Source organism: Mesoplodon densirostris, chromosome 16 (genome assembly GCF_025265405.1).
Source record: "Mesoplodon densirostris isolate mMesDen1 chromosome 16, mMesDen1 primary haplotype, whole genome shotgun sequence".
Lineage (NCBI taxonomy): Eukaryota > Metazoa > Chordata > Mammalia > Artiodactyla > Ziphiidae > Mesoplodon > Mesoplodon densirostris.
Genome location: NC_082676.1, coordinates 4,735,324 through 4,750,686, shown reverse-complemented (window position 1 = coordinate 4,750,686; position 15,363 = coordinate 4,735,324). Strand labels below are relative to the sequence as shown.

The following is a 15,363-nucleotide window of genomic DNA, read 5'->3' as shown; positions in this document are numbered from 1 at the left end:
GGCTAGAGAGGGGCTAGAGGAGCAGACTGACCAACCCCGCAGCCGGTACCCGAGGCGGGGAGCAGCGCACCGCGGCCGCAGCTGCCCGCGCGGCACGGTGTGTATTTTTGGATTTGGTGCGCGTGGGGTTTTTCAGTTTCTGAGACCACCCTAAACCGGCCATAAATTTCAACTGAAATTCCATTTAGCCCTTCCCCCCGCACAGTAGGACCCCCGGAACTCTGGGGCCTACAGTCTGTGGGGTCCCTGTGTGCGTCCCATGCCCCCCCCCCGTTCCGTGCCGCGGCAGCTACCGCTTAGAGAGTCTCGGTGGTAGATGCCCGAGACCCTCTTATTCCCCCGTATTTATCATAGTCCCCATAAATGGGGAGGAACCCTGCCTGCGCCACCGCAAGCCACTGCTGAGACCCCAGAGTGTGGTGGGGATGGGGGACATAGAGGTGCTTTATAGGAGCCAGCGTCGGCAACCGGCAAACAAAAACTGCAGAAGCGATGGGAAGTACCCCAACACATTTTAAAACAAATTGCGTGCTCACACTCGGCACCCCTTGCCCCTCGCCTCCTGCCTGCTACGCCGGTGGGCTCACGACCACCTGTCGCATCCCCGCGCGCGCCTGCACCCCCTTCCCACACGCCCAAAGCCTTGCGCTCCAGACCTGGGCAGGATCCGAGGCTGTCCAGGGCTGGGGGCTGGGGCTCAGGGGTTCAGGGGTAATTTGGGGTTATGAAACACTCCTGCAGTCCCCCCTCCCCTCGAGGAGAGTCTGTTGGGTCTGGGAGGGAGGGTTTCAGCTCCTGCGCTCAAGCAGCCCGGGGCCCACGTCTTGCATCACGTGTCCCGCAACGCAGGAGCGCTCTCTCTCTGGCCAGGGGAGAAGAGAGGAGAAAGACTCCAAATCAGTCAGGGAGAGGACTGGAAGGAGCCAAAACGTCCCTGCGAGGCCTGCGCTCATCAGCCCCCTTACCCAAAGTCCGGGGCTCCCGGCTCCCGGAGCCGGCTCCCAGAGCCACCTCGGCCGGGGCTGGCGTCCCCTGGTGGCAGAGAAAGAGCACTACGAGCGATTTTCGGACCGAATCGGCGCGCTCCTCTGATCCAAGCAGGCGGGGCTGGCCTGGAGCTGAGAGAAAGAGAGAGGAGGGGACGAGGCAGGCCAAAGCGGGGGCCAGGGGCAGCCTGAGGGGATAAAAAGTGGCCAGAAAGGAGCCAAGACTCAACCAGCAACAATAGACTTGCTTCTGCCATGGTCTGGGGTTTGAGGTCCTGAACCCCTAGACCTCACTAGGGTTAGAAAGTGCGGTTGGAGAACTTTCCAGCTGGTACTTTGATTTTTTTTTTTTTTTTGAAAATATTTTTTTCACCCTAGTTCGGTCGGGTGCTCCGTCTTACGGGGCCCCAAGTTTATTTTAAGAAGCCGCCACCGTGTTATGGGCGTGCGCAACTGCCTCGACGGCAATAATATGTCAGGACAACGCAATAGCCCCCTTGAACTCGGCGAACAGCCCGAGCAACCACCTTTGGAGGCCCCAGGGGCAGCTGCCCCCGGTGCTGGGCCTGGCGCAGCCGAAGAGATGGAGACCCCACCGCCTCACAGCGAGCCCGTCCCCGTCGAGATTGAAGGCGAGGCCTGCGGACCCCCAGAAGTCTCCAGGCCCAAGTTCCAGGGCCTCAGCCAGGCCATCAAGGAAGCCGGAGCCCATGGAGGCTACAGCCCACCTCCTGAAGAAGCCATGCCCTTCGAGGTCGAGCAGTCCAGCTTGGGAGGCTTCTGGCCTACCCTGGAGCACCCTGGAGACACCACTGGGGCCCATGCAGGCCTTGAAGCCTTCAGCCCACCGGTCACGGAGCCCGGAGCCTTCGGTGAGGCCAGGCCAAGCCTGGGAAGCTACAGCCCTCCTCCCGAAGAAGCCATGCCCTTTGAGTTTGAGCAGCCTGCCCAGGGAGGCTGCAACCAACCTCTCTTGCAGGTCTCAGACCTCGCTCCAGGAGGCCCAGGTGCGGGGGTCTTCAGGGCTCCTCCCGAGGAGCCCCGAGCCCTCAGACCTGCAAACGCAGGCTTCAGAGGAGGATGCAGCCCTCCCCCTGCGGAGGATGTGCCATTTGAGTTTGATGGAGCAGCCTTTGGGGACGACAGCCCACCCCCTGGGCTCCCCCGAGCTATCCCGCAAATCGACGGCCTTGGCGGCAACCCGATCGCAGCAGTTGCGGCCCCGAGTGCGGTCCTCCTCGCTCCCACCGCGAACGAGCCCCCCCTCTGGGTCCCAGGCATCATCGGCAGCCCATCTCGAGAGGCTGTCAGACCTCTTCCACACTTCGCGGGCAACAGCCCCCCGATGGAGATCTCCGGACCCCCGCGCGAGATTGGCAGCGCCCCCGTTGGGGTCGACGACGCTCCCGTCAACGTGGACAGCCCCCCAATCGCGCTTGACGGCCCGCCCATCGAGGTCTCCCGAGCCCCAGTTAAGAGAGTGCAAGCAGAGGGAGAGAGACCCCCAGGTGAGGGAGAAACAGCCGAGATGGAAGGAGGCTCAGCCACCGCTGCCGCGGAGAGAGGCAAAGTCCCCGATCCCGGAGACGGAGCCCCTGCCGCCGGAGCAGCCCCTGACACGCCAGCCGCCGGGGCAGCCCCTGCCGGCCCTGACACTCCAGCCGCCGGGGCAGCCCCTGCCGCCCCTGATGCTCCTGTCGCCCGGGCCGCTCCCGCCGCCTGCGCAACCCCAGCCTCTGGAGCCCGACCCAAAATCAGTTTCCTTAGACCCCCCAGCCCCGAGATCCAGGCTGCCGATCCGCCTACTCCGCAGCCTCCTCGCGCATATGCCTGGCGGGGCAGGTCCGAGCGCAGCTGCTACCGCGGCGACGACGACGACGACGAAATATCGGTCAGCAGCGACAGCGGAGACGAATCCGACGATGGGACCTTCGGATGCCGCCGCTGGTTTCAGTCCAGGCGAAACCGCCGCCGCCGAAAGACCCGGCGCAACTTGCTCCGCAACTTCCTCGTTCAGGCCTTCGGAGGCTGCTTCTGCCGATCCGAGAGCCCCCAGTCCAGAGGCTCCCTCAGCCCCAAGGTCAAGAAGGTTGCCCTGGCGGAGAAGCGCAGAGAGACCCGCAAGGAGAGCATGGAGAAGCGCGCCCAGAAGCGCGCAGAGAAGAAACGCAGCAAGCTCATCGACAAGCAGCTCCAGAACGAGAAGATGGGCTACATGTGTACGCACCGCCTGCTGCTTCTAGGTAATGCGGTGGACTCTGCCCGTGGGGAGCAGGGCCGCCCGGGGGCCCCGGGAGTGGGTGGCAGGGCTGCCCGGTGGGGCTTGGGGCCCGGCGGCGGGAGGAGGGGGTCTGGCCAAAGGCGGGAAGAGCCTGCCAGAAAGTTCCAGCTAGGGGCCCTAACTTTGCCCCGGGAGCGGGAGGGGCCTCGGGTGGGCTTGGGTGGGGAAGTGTATGCCCTTTAGGGAGACAAGTGGTGCGGTACAACACTGAGGGTCGTTTCCAGCTGGACAAACCAGCGCCAGCGACCTTAAGACGTCGCCGAGTCGTGGGGTGGGGGACGGCAAGAAAGGCTGGGGCTTCAGGTGAGCCAGCAACTGCAGGGGAGGGCTCCGGGGTCGCTCAGGCTGAGCTGGCTGGGGCCGTTGGTGGGTTGGGGTCATTGTTGGAGGTGCGTCCCCGCCTCGCCTAGCACGGCTGCTTGGACTAAGACGGCTTGTTGTTGGTGTGTGTTGGTGTCCATATTGTGTCCGCCTGTGCATGATATGCTCAAGCGTTCTCCCATTCCCGCCCCTGGCACCCCCAAATTACCCGCCGACTGTGTACTTGTACCGGGGAACGGGCTGTCTTGTGTTTTGCGCCATTGCGCGGGCAAAAACTTTCCGTGTTCGCACACTTGGGTGGTACCTGTGCGCTGGCGCTGTGCAGTGGGCGGCGCGAAAACGCCCGAGAAGGTAGCGGGAGACGCTGGGCAGGATGTTGGGGCGGGGGGAGGGGGCCGCCTCCGGCCGGCCTCCGTAACCTGTTTTCTGTCTGTCTTTCTCTCTTTTCTCCCTTTGCGCTAAGCGTTTCCTCACTTCTCATTCGTTCGCCCAACCCTCCCGCCTTTACGGTTGAAAAACCAGACACTCAGGTATCTGGGGCGTCCGGGACTGCGCGCAGAAATTCGGTATTCTGCACACACTCTGCTCACCTGGCGGGGGATGGAGGGAGGAGGGGGAGAACCCCCCCCCCCGCCCACTTAACCCGCTGTAGGCGAGTCCCTGATCCCAAACCACACGGGGCTGGTTCGGGGCGGGGGAAGGGCTGGGGAGGTGGGAGGGGGGCGTGGCCAAGTTTAAAAAATATGAAATCATTTTTCTTCCTAGGGAAGAGCCTGAGGTAAGCCAATCATTTACCCTTTTACAGAATACAGTAGGAGGGGCTTGGTTTAAAGAGAGAGGGGTTATGCGTTGGGAGTGGAATGCCCATCTTGTGTTTGAAATGCAATTAAAATAAAACTTTAAAAAAAATGCTTCCAGTGTATTTTAAGTGTGTGGACAAAATGTGATAAAACTGTGAGACATGTAAATGTTTGCATGTGAATTTTTTCAAGCAGCTTTAGCTGGGGGAAAAGAGGCTCAAGGGTAAGATCCTCTGCATATGGGCTTGGGATACAGAAACATTAAAAAAAAGTTAATAATCCCATTGGAAGGTTACTTTTGGTGGCCCTGGCCTTCCCCCTCCTTCTCCCTTCACCTATGCCAGCTTTCAGGGTCCTCTCCCCTCTGCAGGACCTCCCTCCTCCCCCCACAGCTTGACTCTTGTGCCACAGCTAATCAAAGCAGCAATTAGCAAAGGTCTAAATGTGGGGCTTAAGTGAAAATTTCAGATGTGAAACTCCACAATCTTAATTTATTTATTTATTCTCTAAGACCTCTCAAGGGATTTCAAGATCACAACTTTTCAGGTGGCGCTACTGTTCGTTTGCTAAATAGTTTATAATGTGTGATGGTGTCTGTTAATGACCTATGGGCATCACTGTTTGCTGTTGTGATATATGCCTCTTATGCATCACAGTTTTAAATGTGATGGTCATTCTATTTATGCCCACCCAGGGAAATACGGACATCATTTCCCCAAAAACATACAGGAGGGAGACACTTTTACATTTCAGATGCCTCAACTGCGCGGAAGGCACAGCGCCTCAAACGACAACGTTCTGTTTTCCTGCAGACAACTGATTTTGCCACAAGAGCCCCATTTCAATATCCCAAGCATAGCTCTGGGTAGCAAACCTGTGATGGGGGAGACGGCCATAATTGGGGGCAGACAGGAGAGCCAAGCGACGGTGTGCACTTGACCCCTAATTGGCCAGTGCCCCTCATATGCTGGGGCCTCAGTTGCCTCATTTGTGAAGTGAAGCTTTCAAGCAGATCTTCACTAAATTCTCCTTTGCTCCATGGCCTGAATCCCCTATTCTGGGAGTTTGGGATGGGGGTGGGGAGCACCATCCACTTAAATCAGGACTGGAGCCTTAAACCATAGATTATGCACGCATCAACTCTGTAGCAAGCAGTCCGTGTCTGGGGCTGAGCCTTAAGAATATTAGAAGTTTCCCTTGCTTACCCATGTTTTATATGCAGGGGGAAAAATTCACCTTAAGTAAAGGAAATTAGCTGGGGTCACCCTGCCATCATCCTGGCCCTGCACCCAGGTCAAGCACGTTTGCATGCAGTGTAGTCCAGTGAAACGTGGGCCCTGTCTAGCATGAACCTGAATTCAGAAAGCCAGATTGCCTGCTGTGGCAGTGCGGCTGGTTGAGCCAGGCTGCAATCTGACAAGGTTTCATTTTGCCAAAGTGACAAGAGAGTCACCCTGCTGGGTCTGAATTACTGATTGCAGAGGGGGAGAGGAGGCAGGATGAAGACCCACTTCCATTTAGGACAAGCCTTTTCACTAACATTTAAATCCTAACATATAAAACAAGACATCCGTATATGCTGACCACTGAAAAGGGAAGATCAAATGACCATCCTTTGATAATTGGTGACATACAGATTCAACTGTTGCTTTAAAGCTGTATGTGTTTCTGTGTATATACCCTCTCCATTTTTAATGCCCAAACAGCTTAACCACATTACAGGGAATCTTAAAAAGGAAAAAGGTAGATAAATAGTTAGAAATAGATAAACAGATAGAGAGACAATCAGTAACATGACTGAAATTCTAGAATAGCTAAAAAGTTGAAGCCTTTTTCTTACTCAACACTAGCCAATAATAGACTTATTACCATGTTTCTGTTGCCTTTCTGAATAACTTTGGTGGCTTAAACATGTTTTGGAAACCTAATTTGGGTGATTCCCTCATTTTTGTTAAGAATTGAAGGGACTGCCAGACTAGAATTTCTTAGTAGCTGCTGAATTTATTAAAATTGTGCAGGCAAATGCTATATATAATAATGGCTATTCTGCCATGACACTTTATTTATACAGTGAATCTCAATTAATTATATGATAATTTATTTATGCCACCAGGTGCAACAGTGAGGCATCCATCGCATCCTGCTGGAGTGCCCTTTTTCTTTGCTTTGCTTTTTTATTTATTTTTAATTCAGCCATTTTTCCGTATTCAAAATGCCTCCACTGAGCTGTTTGGTGCAGTGGGAAGGGCATGGCTTACCAGGCCAAAAGTCTCTTCCTTGCCTTTTAAAATCCAATTTCCCTAGATTTTTCTCAAAAAAAAAATGCCTTTCTATACAGCTATGTTAATTTTTATCATTTGCCTACGTTACATATACCATGGAAAACTGGTATTAAGCAAAATAAAGTGGGGCTTGTCACCTTCTTGTACATTCCTCCCACCCCCTGGCTCTCCCCACCCCCAGCTTGAGAGGGATAGCCTCACTGCCTTCAGAATTATTAGTAACCTGTAAGAGTAATGATTACGCATAATGATAGCACTTTTTTACTGTATTTTTAAAAGCCTTTCATCCAGTCACATTTGTCCTTTGCAACAGCCTTGGGCAGTAAAAATGTGATGGGACCCCATTTCATAGGCAAGTAAACCAAAAGCTCAGAGATTAAATATCAGGGACTTTTGCTTAAAGACTGCAAGGTAAGTGAAGGAATCAGAAGTTTCTAATTCAGTGCTCACCCCCAAAATGTGGTAATAAGTTATAAAGCGTCATTTCAGTGTGAGGCATGATTATTGTTAAGTGCGTTATGTGCTCTTAAAATCCCTTGTCAGATGACAGGTGTCCCGCAGTCTTCTGCCTCCTGAATTATAGCCAGAACCAGACAGATCCTTGGTTATAAATGTCCATTGAGTGTACGTGAAATGTGAGCCTCCTCATTGCTGGGATACCTGTCACTGCTGTGGTGATATTTTGTTTCCACATTTGCTGTCATTCATCTGCCAACACTGCAGTCTTTGTTTGTTTGTTGGACTTCTTTTTTTTAATGCAGGTTTTCTTTAAAGTCTTTTTAAAATCCCCCAGAAGTGTTCTTTAGCAAGGTCTAAAGCTTTTTTCTTTACTCAGGTTTCCACTAAAAAATCGTTATCATCTTCATTTAAAAATACAGTTGCTTTTATGCATAGCCCCTCCATTATTAGTGTTTGAGTGTAATAGACTGTTTAGAATCTCCTGGCCTGGATCTAATGACCCTATTAAAATAACTCTTGCTCAATATTCTTCATAGTGATTATTTTTTAAAAGTATTCCTTCCTTTCAGTCGGGGCTAATTCCTTCTTAGTGAGTGTCAGTACATAATCTTGGAAATCACCTTTGACTTCTATGGGGGAAGGTTGGTATTAAGCAAAAAAAAAAACCAAACAACAACCAAAAAAACTTTTTTAGAGACGGTAACCTAATTGACTAGATTTGAAATTCTCCATCCCAACCATGTGTCTTCGTTTTAGAGTTAATTTCCCCACCAAATAAAACATACCCCTCACCCCCAGCAAAACAGTGGCCCTCCAAATCCCTCTCCATTAAGTGACTTTTAGGAGGCATGTAAATAGCCAATGAAAACTGGTCTCTACACTTCTTGGTTTCTTTAACCTGTGGCCAAGGCGACCCACCTTGTGCCTCCTGGGGTTTCTAATGGAATGTGAAATTAACATACCAGTTGTCCATTTCAAAATCGGATTCCTCTGCAAGTGTAGCAATTTTCAAAACAGAAAGGGCAGGGCCAGTTGCTGTGACAGGGTTCCCACCAGCAATTAAAACAGTTAGTCAAGTCAGTCTAATTAACCCTCTCCAGCTCTGGTGGCCCCCCAGTAAAAGGAACCCAGACTCTGGCCCTGTTAACACCAACCTCAACAGATTTCATTGAATTAGCCTGAAAGGGTCTTTGTCCCATCAGATTCCTGTTCTGGCCTGTGGTCACCCTGGGCATAAGAGCCTCATCTCTTCAGGGAGTGAGAGAAAGATGGGCCTGAGTCTCTCTCTTTGGGATTCTGCTAAAGAGTCAGCAAGTCAAAGTGACCTTTATAAAACTGAGGAAGGCTAGTGGGAAGCCCCAGATACAAACTGGCCATTGGAGTAGGCCAAGGGAGGGGAGGGGGTGTTTGCAGAAGAATCAGAGGAAGATTTCCTTAATTCCTCTAAACTGGGGGCCAGATACTAGAAATTGAGAGAAGCCTTGAACCCCAGGCCTGGCACATGTAAGTGTCTGACAAATGGCAGCCATTATTTTTAGAAATTTACTTTTCTGCCTGGACTTCTCTCTCCCTGGTCCAAGTGAGGTTTTTGTGTGTGTGTGTGTGTGTGTGTGTTTTCTGTTTGTTTTTAATATTTTCTTGGCCATACCATGTAGTATATGGGATCTTAGTTCCCCGACCAGGGATCGAACCCATGCCCCTTGCATTGGAAGCATGGAGTCTTAACCACTGGACCGCCAGGGAAGTCCCTGGTTGTTGTTTTTTGTTTGTGTTCTGTATTCCCCATGAGACCTAAAGTTCTAAAAGTCCCAGGCACCCATCCTGTCTTTCTGTCTCGACATTTCAGAGTACACTCTTTGTACACGTTTTATAAATAAGGGTCAACCCAAGCCGTAGACTGACGACACTTTGCCAAATGTATGATCATGTGGAGTCACTGTTAGGTGTGCAACAGGATGAGGCAGGAACTTATTTTTTACCTGTCCTGAGAAAGTGCCGCCCACCCCCCCTCTCAGAGCCCACAGCCCCCTCTGCCTCTCCCCTTCTTTTTATTAGCTCCTATCTGTAAACCAACTGATACTGTGGTTGAGCCCGGGGTCCTGAGCACAGACTGCTCTGTGCTTATTACACATGAAAAAAAAAAAAATTGTTTCTAGTTTTCCTTCCCAACAGCCAGCTGGTGACGAAGGCCAGCCCCTGGGAATGGAAGACGGGGAGACCTCCAAGAACAAGGTAGGGAACAACATACACACACAAAAAGCCATGTTTGAATTTTCCTGATTGTTGATCATCACATGCTCAGTTGAGATATGGGATGCTCTGTTCTCTGACAGACAGCAAACACTTGAGAGGTGTAGCCCCCTCCAATCAGAATCTGTCTGCCCCAGACAGCAACTGGGGGCTGTCATAGAGAAGGATGTTAGGTAACTGGTCCGTGACAGCAGCGAACATCAAGGGCGTGCGCCTCTGCCGTCCTTACTTAGAAGGAAAATCCCACGTTGCATTGCAGGGTAATTTGTTAAACCTCAGGAGAATTCCCGAGCATTTCGACTCCTGGAGTTCTGCCCACAGAACTTGAACATTAGATCTTACTAAATGTTTCTTAATGATTCAATTTGGGGCGAGGAGAGAGGTATTAAAGGTAGAAATTGTTATCGGATCCCGAATTTATTATGAGTCAGTCAATGTTTCTGAAGTTGTCACACATACTTGGTGTGTGGGACAGAGAATGTACCTTAAACTTCCTTTAATGAGTTGATAATGGGAAGGAAAAATCTCTCGTACCCACTTCTGAAGGAGTGCCACAGTCAAGCTTTCACGAGCTCCGTGTCAACACGGAGTGTCGATTCTTCTAAGGGAAAAAGAACTCGATTTATCCAGCTCTTGACTCTCCCCCTTAATCCAAAGACCAGAGTACCTCTCTCCTCTTTCCTATTTGAACAGTTTTGCCTCGCCTCAAACTGATTGCTAGTTTGCAAATGACCTTGGAGATTTTTTTTATAGGGAACCTCCATTCAGGTAAGTTTGCAGCTGTGGGATTTTTGCAAAGAAAGAATAATTCGTATGATGAGGCACACAAACTAAAATCAGGCATTGTGATAGAGTCCAGGGCCAAGAAGGGCTGCTTGCCAGGGCTCAGCCCAAGGAAATAGGAACAAGGTCCTACATCTCAGCTAGTGTCCATCCCAGCACCCTGCTGACCTTGGGGACCACATGCCTAGGCCTGTTTCTTTAGCTGTAAAAGTAGCTGATTGTTACCTTTGAAAAAGAAAAACGAATCTGTGGAGAATAGGCTGTTACTTAGGAAGTATATAGTTACTTAAATTGCTGGGGCCACTTGGACACCCCCTTTTAAGTAGATGCTACTTGCTTCTCTGTGGTTACATAAGGTAACTCAAGGTTTTTGGCCTTTGTGGGCTGCTGAAATCCTAGAAAGGGTTCATTTTAATTCCTTATAGCTGTTCTCTATAGAGGTCTGTTAGGCCTACAAGATGCTTAATTAACTTATTAATAAAATCATATACGTCGTTTGGGGTCCTTCCACCCACTGCCCCCCCGTATGAATTTTTTTAATGACTGAATCTAGAATGGCGCAGAGATGGTGAAGGTGAGTTGATATTTCAGGTGGCCACTAGATGGTGAGACGGCACAGGCAGAAGAAAGGTGTCACATCTATAGTGAACATGAGAGGGGAAGGGGAGAGCCAGCAGAGGCAGAGGAGGGTCCCACTCCAACTGTACCCTCCCACCCCACCCCAGGACAAAGCCTGGATTTAACAGGCCCCAGAGCTTTACTCAGACCTAGCCTTTTATGTTTAAGCTCTGACTTCTCCCTGCTGGCTCTGTGCTGGGATTTTAGCATTTTCAGGGGGCTCTGTCTAACAAAGGGGTCTTCCATAGGCGTTCTGTTGCCATGGGGACCATCCTGTGCAATGTAGGGTGTGTAGCAGCCTCTCTGACCTCTACCCACTAGACGCCAGTAAAACACACACACACACACACACACACACACACGCACACACCCCTACCCCGACCAACCACCACCACATACGCAGTGTGACAACCAAAACTTCCTGTAGTCATTGCCAAGTGTCCCCTGGGGTGGAGGGTGGGGGGCAGAGATCATCCCCAGTTGAGAACCACTACCCTTAACATTATCAACATCAAATAGTCCTGGGGAAGGTAGAGATCATACAGGTCAGAACTTGAACACCTTAAAAATAAAAAATTATCTTCAGAGGAAAGCCTGTTGAGTTCACTTACTAATAACCAGTCAGAAATGTTTATGCCAGTGTTGGTGATCCTACATTCCGGGGTAGAACTAATTTCCAAAAATCTCTGAAAAGAAGGTGACCTAAAAAGTCACCAGCTGACCCTAAATAGAATAGAAAAGGGTGGAAATGATGAATCGGTCTAATACTCTGATTAACCAAGTCAGTCCCATAGCTAATCAATGGGCCAGGATAAATCAGGGCTTACATAGACTTTAACCCTTAAATGATCACATCTACCACTTAGGGGTTCTTTAGGGGCCTTTGTCTGCAGCAGGCAGGGAATTCTCCCCGTCTGATGTGCGTAAATTAATTCACTGTGCATCGTGGAAGAAGGGTGGCCAAGATACTAAGGACTGGTACTCAGATGGCTGCTGGTCATATATCAGCTCTGGGATGGCTGGGGACCCACCTTGCATGTGTCCCACAAAACGCAAATGGAGCCTGTGATTGGCAGTGCGTACACACCTGCCATGGGCGTGGGCCCTGTTAACTGGGTCACCTGAGTCCCACGACCGCAGGGAACCAGCCCACTGAATGGAGGTGCCCCCTAACCTATAGCAACTGATATTTCAAGGCAGGAAGCTGTAGGGGTGGGATAGGGGGCAGTGGAAGGAATGCCTCTGAATGACTGTACTGAGGAAGGTAAAATAAGATCTTTTAGGAATAAAACATACTTGTGCCAACAGGAATAAGAACCCAGGGACATTTCCTGATCAAGAGAGTTGCACTTGGTTTTTGATAAGATGGTAGATGCACCCTGCCCCACCCCATCCTAGGGCAGATTCTATAACCGATATCTTGGAATAATCACAACAGGAATAAATCATTTTTTAATTTTACTTTTTACAAAAATTTTTTTTACTGAAGTATAGTTGAATAAATCATTTTACTTTTAAATAGTGGTCTAGGCCCCCAGCTTGCCCCTAACGAGTCTCTCCCCCAAGTATCCCTTATGGAAGGAGACTTTATCGCTTCTTTATTATATTTTGAGCCTAAAACACTTAAATTTTTGCCCCCTTCTGATCTTCCAATACAGTTATTACAGATTCATCAGAGATTTAACTTTTTTTCAAAAAGTTTTTTTTTCTTTTTCCTTAGAGAATTTGGAATTTGTGGCCTTTAAGTTAATTGCAAAGTCTAGAAGGAAAAACAAAACAAAAAACCCACTCTCCACTCCAGACACCTATATGAACTTGGACTTTTGCTTTTACTGTTAAGATTACTTTAGGGTAAAGGGTGGAAACTGATTGGTAATTTGATAAATTATATATTGGACATGTTAAATTTAAAATATCATTTTTTATAGGTTCCGAGTTTAGTTAAGTGAAGTGCCCCCTAACTAAGATCTTCTTATTGCAGAATCCTCAAAACTACCCAAGGCATGTTTTTTGAATGTTGATTTTGACTTTTTGCCTGGGACCAAGTGCAGCATCTTTCCAAGGAAATGCTTAGAAGGCTCCAGGCAGAACCCAAAAACAAATGCCAGACGTTAGGGGAAAATTTTTTAAAGTTGGATTGCCAGAAAATAATAGCTATTTATAATTCAGCACTTAGGTGATTTCATTTCTTCCTTTTTAGCTGCTAAAAGGGAAGCGTATTAGATCATTTTGTTTTGCAAACAAATGGCCAGGGCTGATTTTAAGATGGACACTTGATGGAGGGTTTCCCTTTCCAAATGGAAGTCTCTGGGCCTTTTCCCGACGGGATCCGGTCATTCTGGAGCGCTATCAGGAAATCTGTGTCCTTGGGCGGTTGGGATGGGGTGAGCTTGTGGTGATCATCCTTCGCTGTCTCCCCACGTTGCCTTGATTGTAGAGGGGGCGGGAAGAGGGGCCCAGGATCGTGGAAAGAGCACACTGGGTAAATGTTAGCGGGCTCTCATTTCCGGAACCTTGGTTGATTCCACTGCTCTATTCAAGGATTCCATGAATTTGCCAGGTGACATCCAGAAAAGGCCAAAGTTTGACTCTTAAAAGTACCGACAAGGCTCCATGTCGTGATGATTCTGCCATGGTCAGGATAGGGACTTAAATTTGGTGGGCCATCCAAGAGAAAGCCAGGGGGGGTCTCTCTGTGTTCACCTTTATGTAGAAAGAGGTAATGACCCAAGGGACAAATCCAAAACCCTTGCAGACATCTTATCCTGAGACTTAAGTTGCCAGACGGCAGAGGCCTCACTTCCCTCTTTCTTTCTGGCCCTAGAACCTTGATTCCCCAGAAATAGGGTCTGACTTTTGATATTAAGGCAGGCTCCAAGCTGGGCGCTGATCTTTCATTCTGCCAGGAAGAAAGGGTCAGGAGACAGACCACTAGGGCTGCCTTCGATGGAGAAAGCGGGATGCCCTGTCCCATTCTCCCCAGAGGTCCGCACAGCTCAGAAATGGGGGAGCAGAAATCAGCCTCTTAAGAGATTCCCTCATTTTTTCCTTGCTTTCCCTTTTTTTTCTCTCTCTCTCTTGCAATTAAACAAAATAATAAGATTCTTATTTTAAGGGGGTTTCTGAGCAAGAAATACCTTTTTTTTTTTTTTTTTTTTTTTTTAAGGGAAAGAGACGAGAACACCAACTATTTAAGGGCTGAGAAGTAGAGACAATAAAATAAAGCAAGGCTGCTCAGAACTGGCTGGCAGATGGCGCTCGGCTTTTACTATTGAGAGCCTGGCTTTTCAAAATTCACCGTGTGCTGGTGCGGAAGGCAGAATTCCACGGCCCCTCCCCTAATCCTCTTTCCCAGGGACACAGCTCCCTCCCCCAAGGCCCAGGGATAGTTTTAAAGGTGTTCCAGTGAACAATTGATATCTGAGGTCAAACCCTGTCCCTTTTATTTATTTTTTAAATATTTATTTATTTATTTATTTTTATTTGGTTGCACCAGGTCTTAGTTGCAGCAGATGGGCTCTTTAGTTGCGGCTCGCCAGCTCCTTAGTTGTGGCACAAGAACTCTTAGTTGCAGCATGCATGTGGGATCTAGTCCCCTGACCAAAGATCGAACCCAGGCTCCCTGCATTGGAAGCGCAGCAGAGTCTTATCCACTGCGCCACCAGGGAAGTCCCAATCCTGTCCCTTTTAACTAGTGGCTCTATTAGACCCTAGCCAGTGCAGGAACACACACTATCACAATGACCTCTAAATTCCTAGGCCGTGTCTGTGCCCTGGGTCTTCTAGGAACCAGTTTCTGAGACCTTGGGCAAATTGCTTTATCTTCTGGGTCCCAGTTTTTCTCATCTGAAAAATGGGAGGGATGTCCTTCTCACTTTAAAACTTCTTTAATTCTCTTGTTAAAAGTTTTAGTAGAACTGGTATGCCAAACCACCCCCCTGCCCCGCCACACACTCTCTCTCTCTTTCTTAAAGTATCCTTTTCAAAATGGCAGCTTGTACACGAAATTTTAGGCCTATCTTTTACCCCTTGGTACATAATTAATAATTTCTGGGAACCCATCCCTGGGATAATCTCTGCAGGATGCAGAGGAGAGTGGGGCATTCTTTCTCACCCCAATCAAGGGCTAGAAAAGAAATTCAGAGGTGGGTTGAGGTCCTTTTTTCCATCAGGGAAACCCAGGGAGCCTTCCTGGAGGAGTTAGCATTTGAGACAATATGGGAAGATGCAGGGAAATGAGGGAGTAGGCTTTGGGGTGAATGCTCGGTGCTGTCTTATAGAGAAGATACTGGCTGAGAGTAAATCCTTATGGTTTTTTCATTCATGGGAGCATCATTGGGTTTTTGAGGGTCTCTGAGATTTCAGAGCTAGTTTTAATTTTCTCCCCTTTACAACCCTTCTCTACCTCTCAGGGCTGCAAACCCGCTGAGCACTCAGGGGCATTCTTACTAAGAAGAGTCTTCTCCATCTAAGGATGGGACCCGCACCCTCCATCTCAGGCCCAACCCTGGACTTGGGGGAAGGTCACTTCTGTCTTGTTTAGGCCAACTTTCCAGTGGAGGGGAGGTGAGATCTGATGGTGT

General features: G+C 49.4%; 1 protein-coding gene across 4 annotated transcripts in view; it reads left to right on the top strand.

Annotated features, from left to right (window-relative positions):
• Nucleotides 1-1,425: 1,425 nt before the first annotated feature.
• The window catches only part of GNAS (GNAS complex locus), a 53,905-nt gene continuing 39,967 nt past the window's right edge, over nucleotides 1,426-15,363 (top strand). For 3 of the 4 annotated variants that reach the window (XM_060078593.1, XM_060078591.1, XM_060078592.1), the window contains exon 1: nucleotides 1,426-3,229. In XM_060078593.1, the coding sequence (XP_059934576.1) occupies nucleotides 1,426-3,229 (1,804 nt within the window). Of the gene's footprint in view, nucleotides 3,230-3,450; nucleotides 3,571-15,363 lie in introns of all 4 variants that reach the window. The other variant, XM_060078590.1, reaches the window with a different exon arrangement.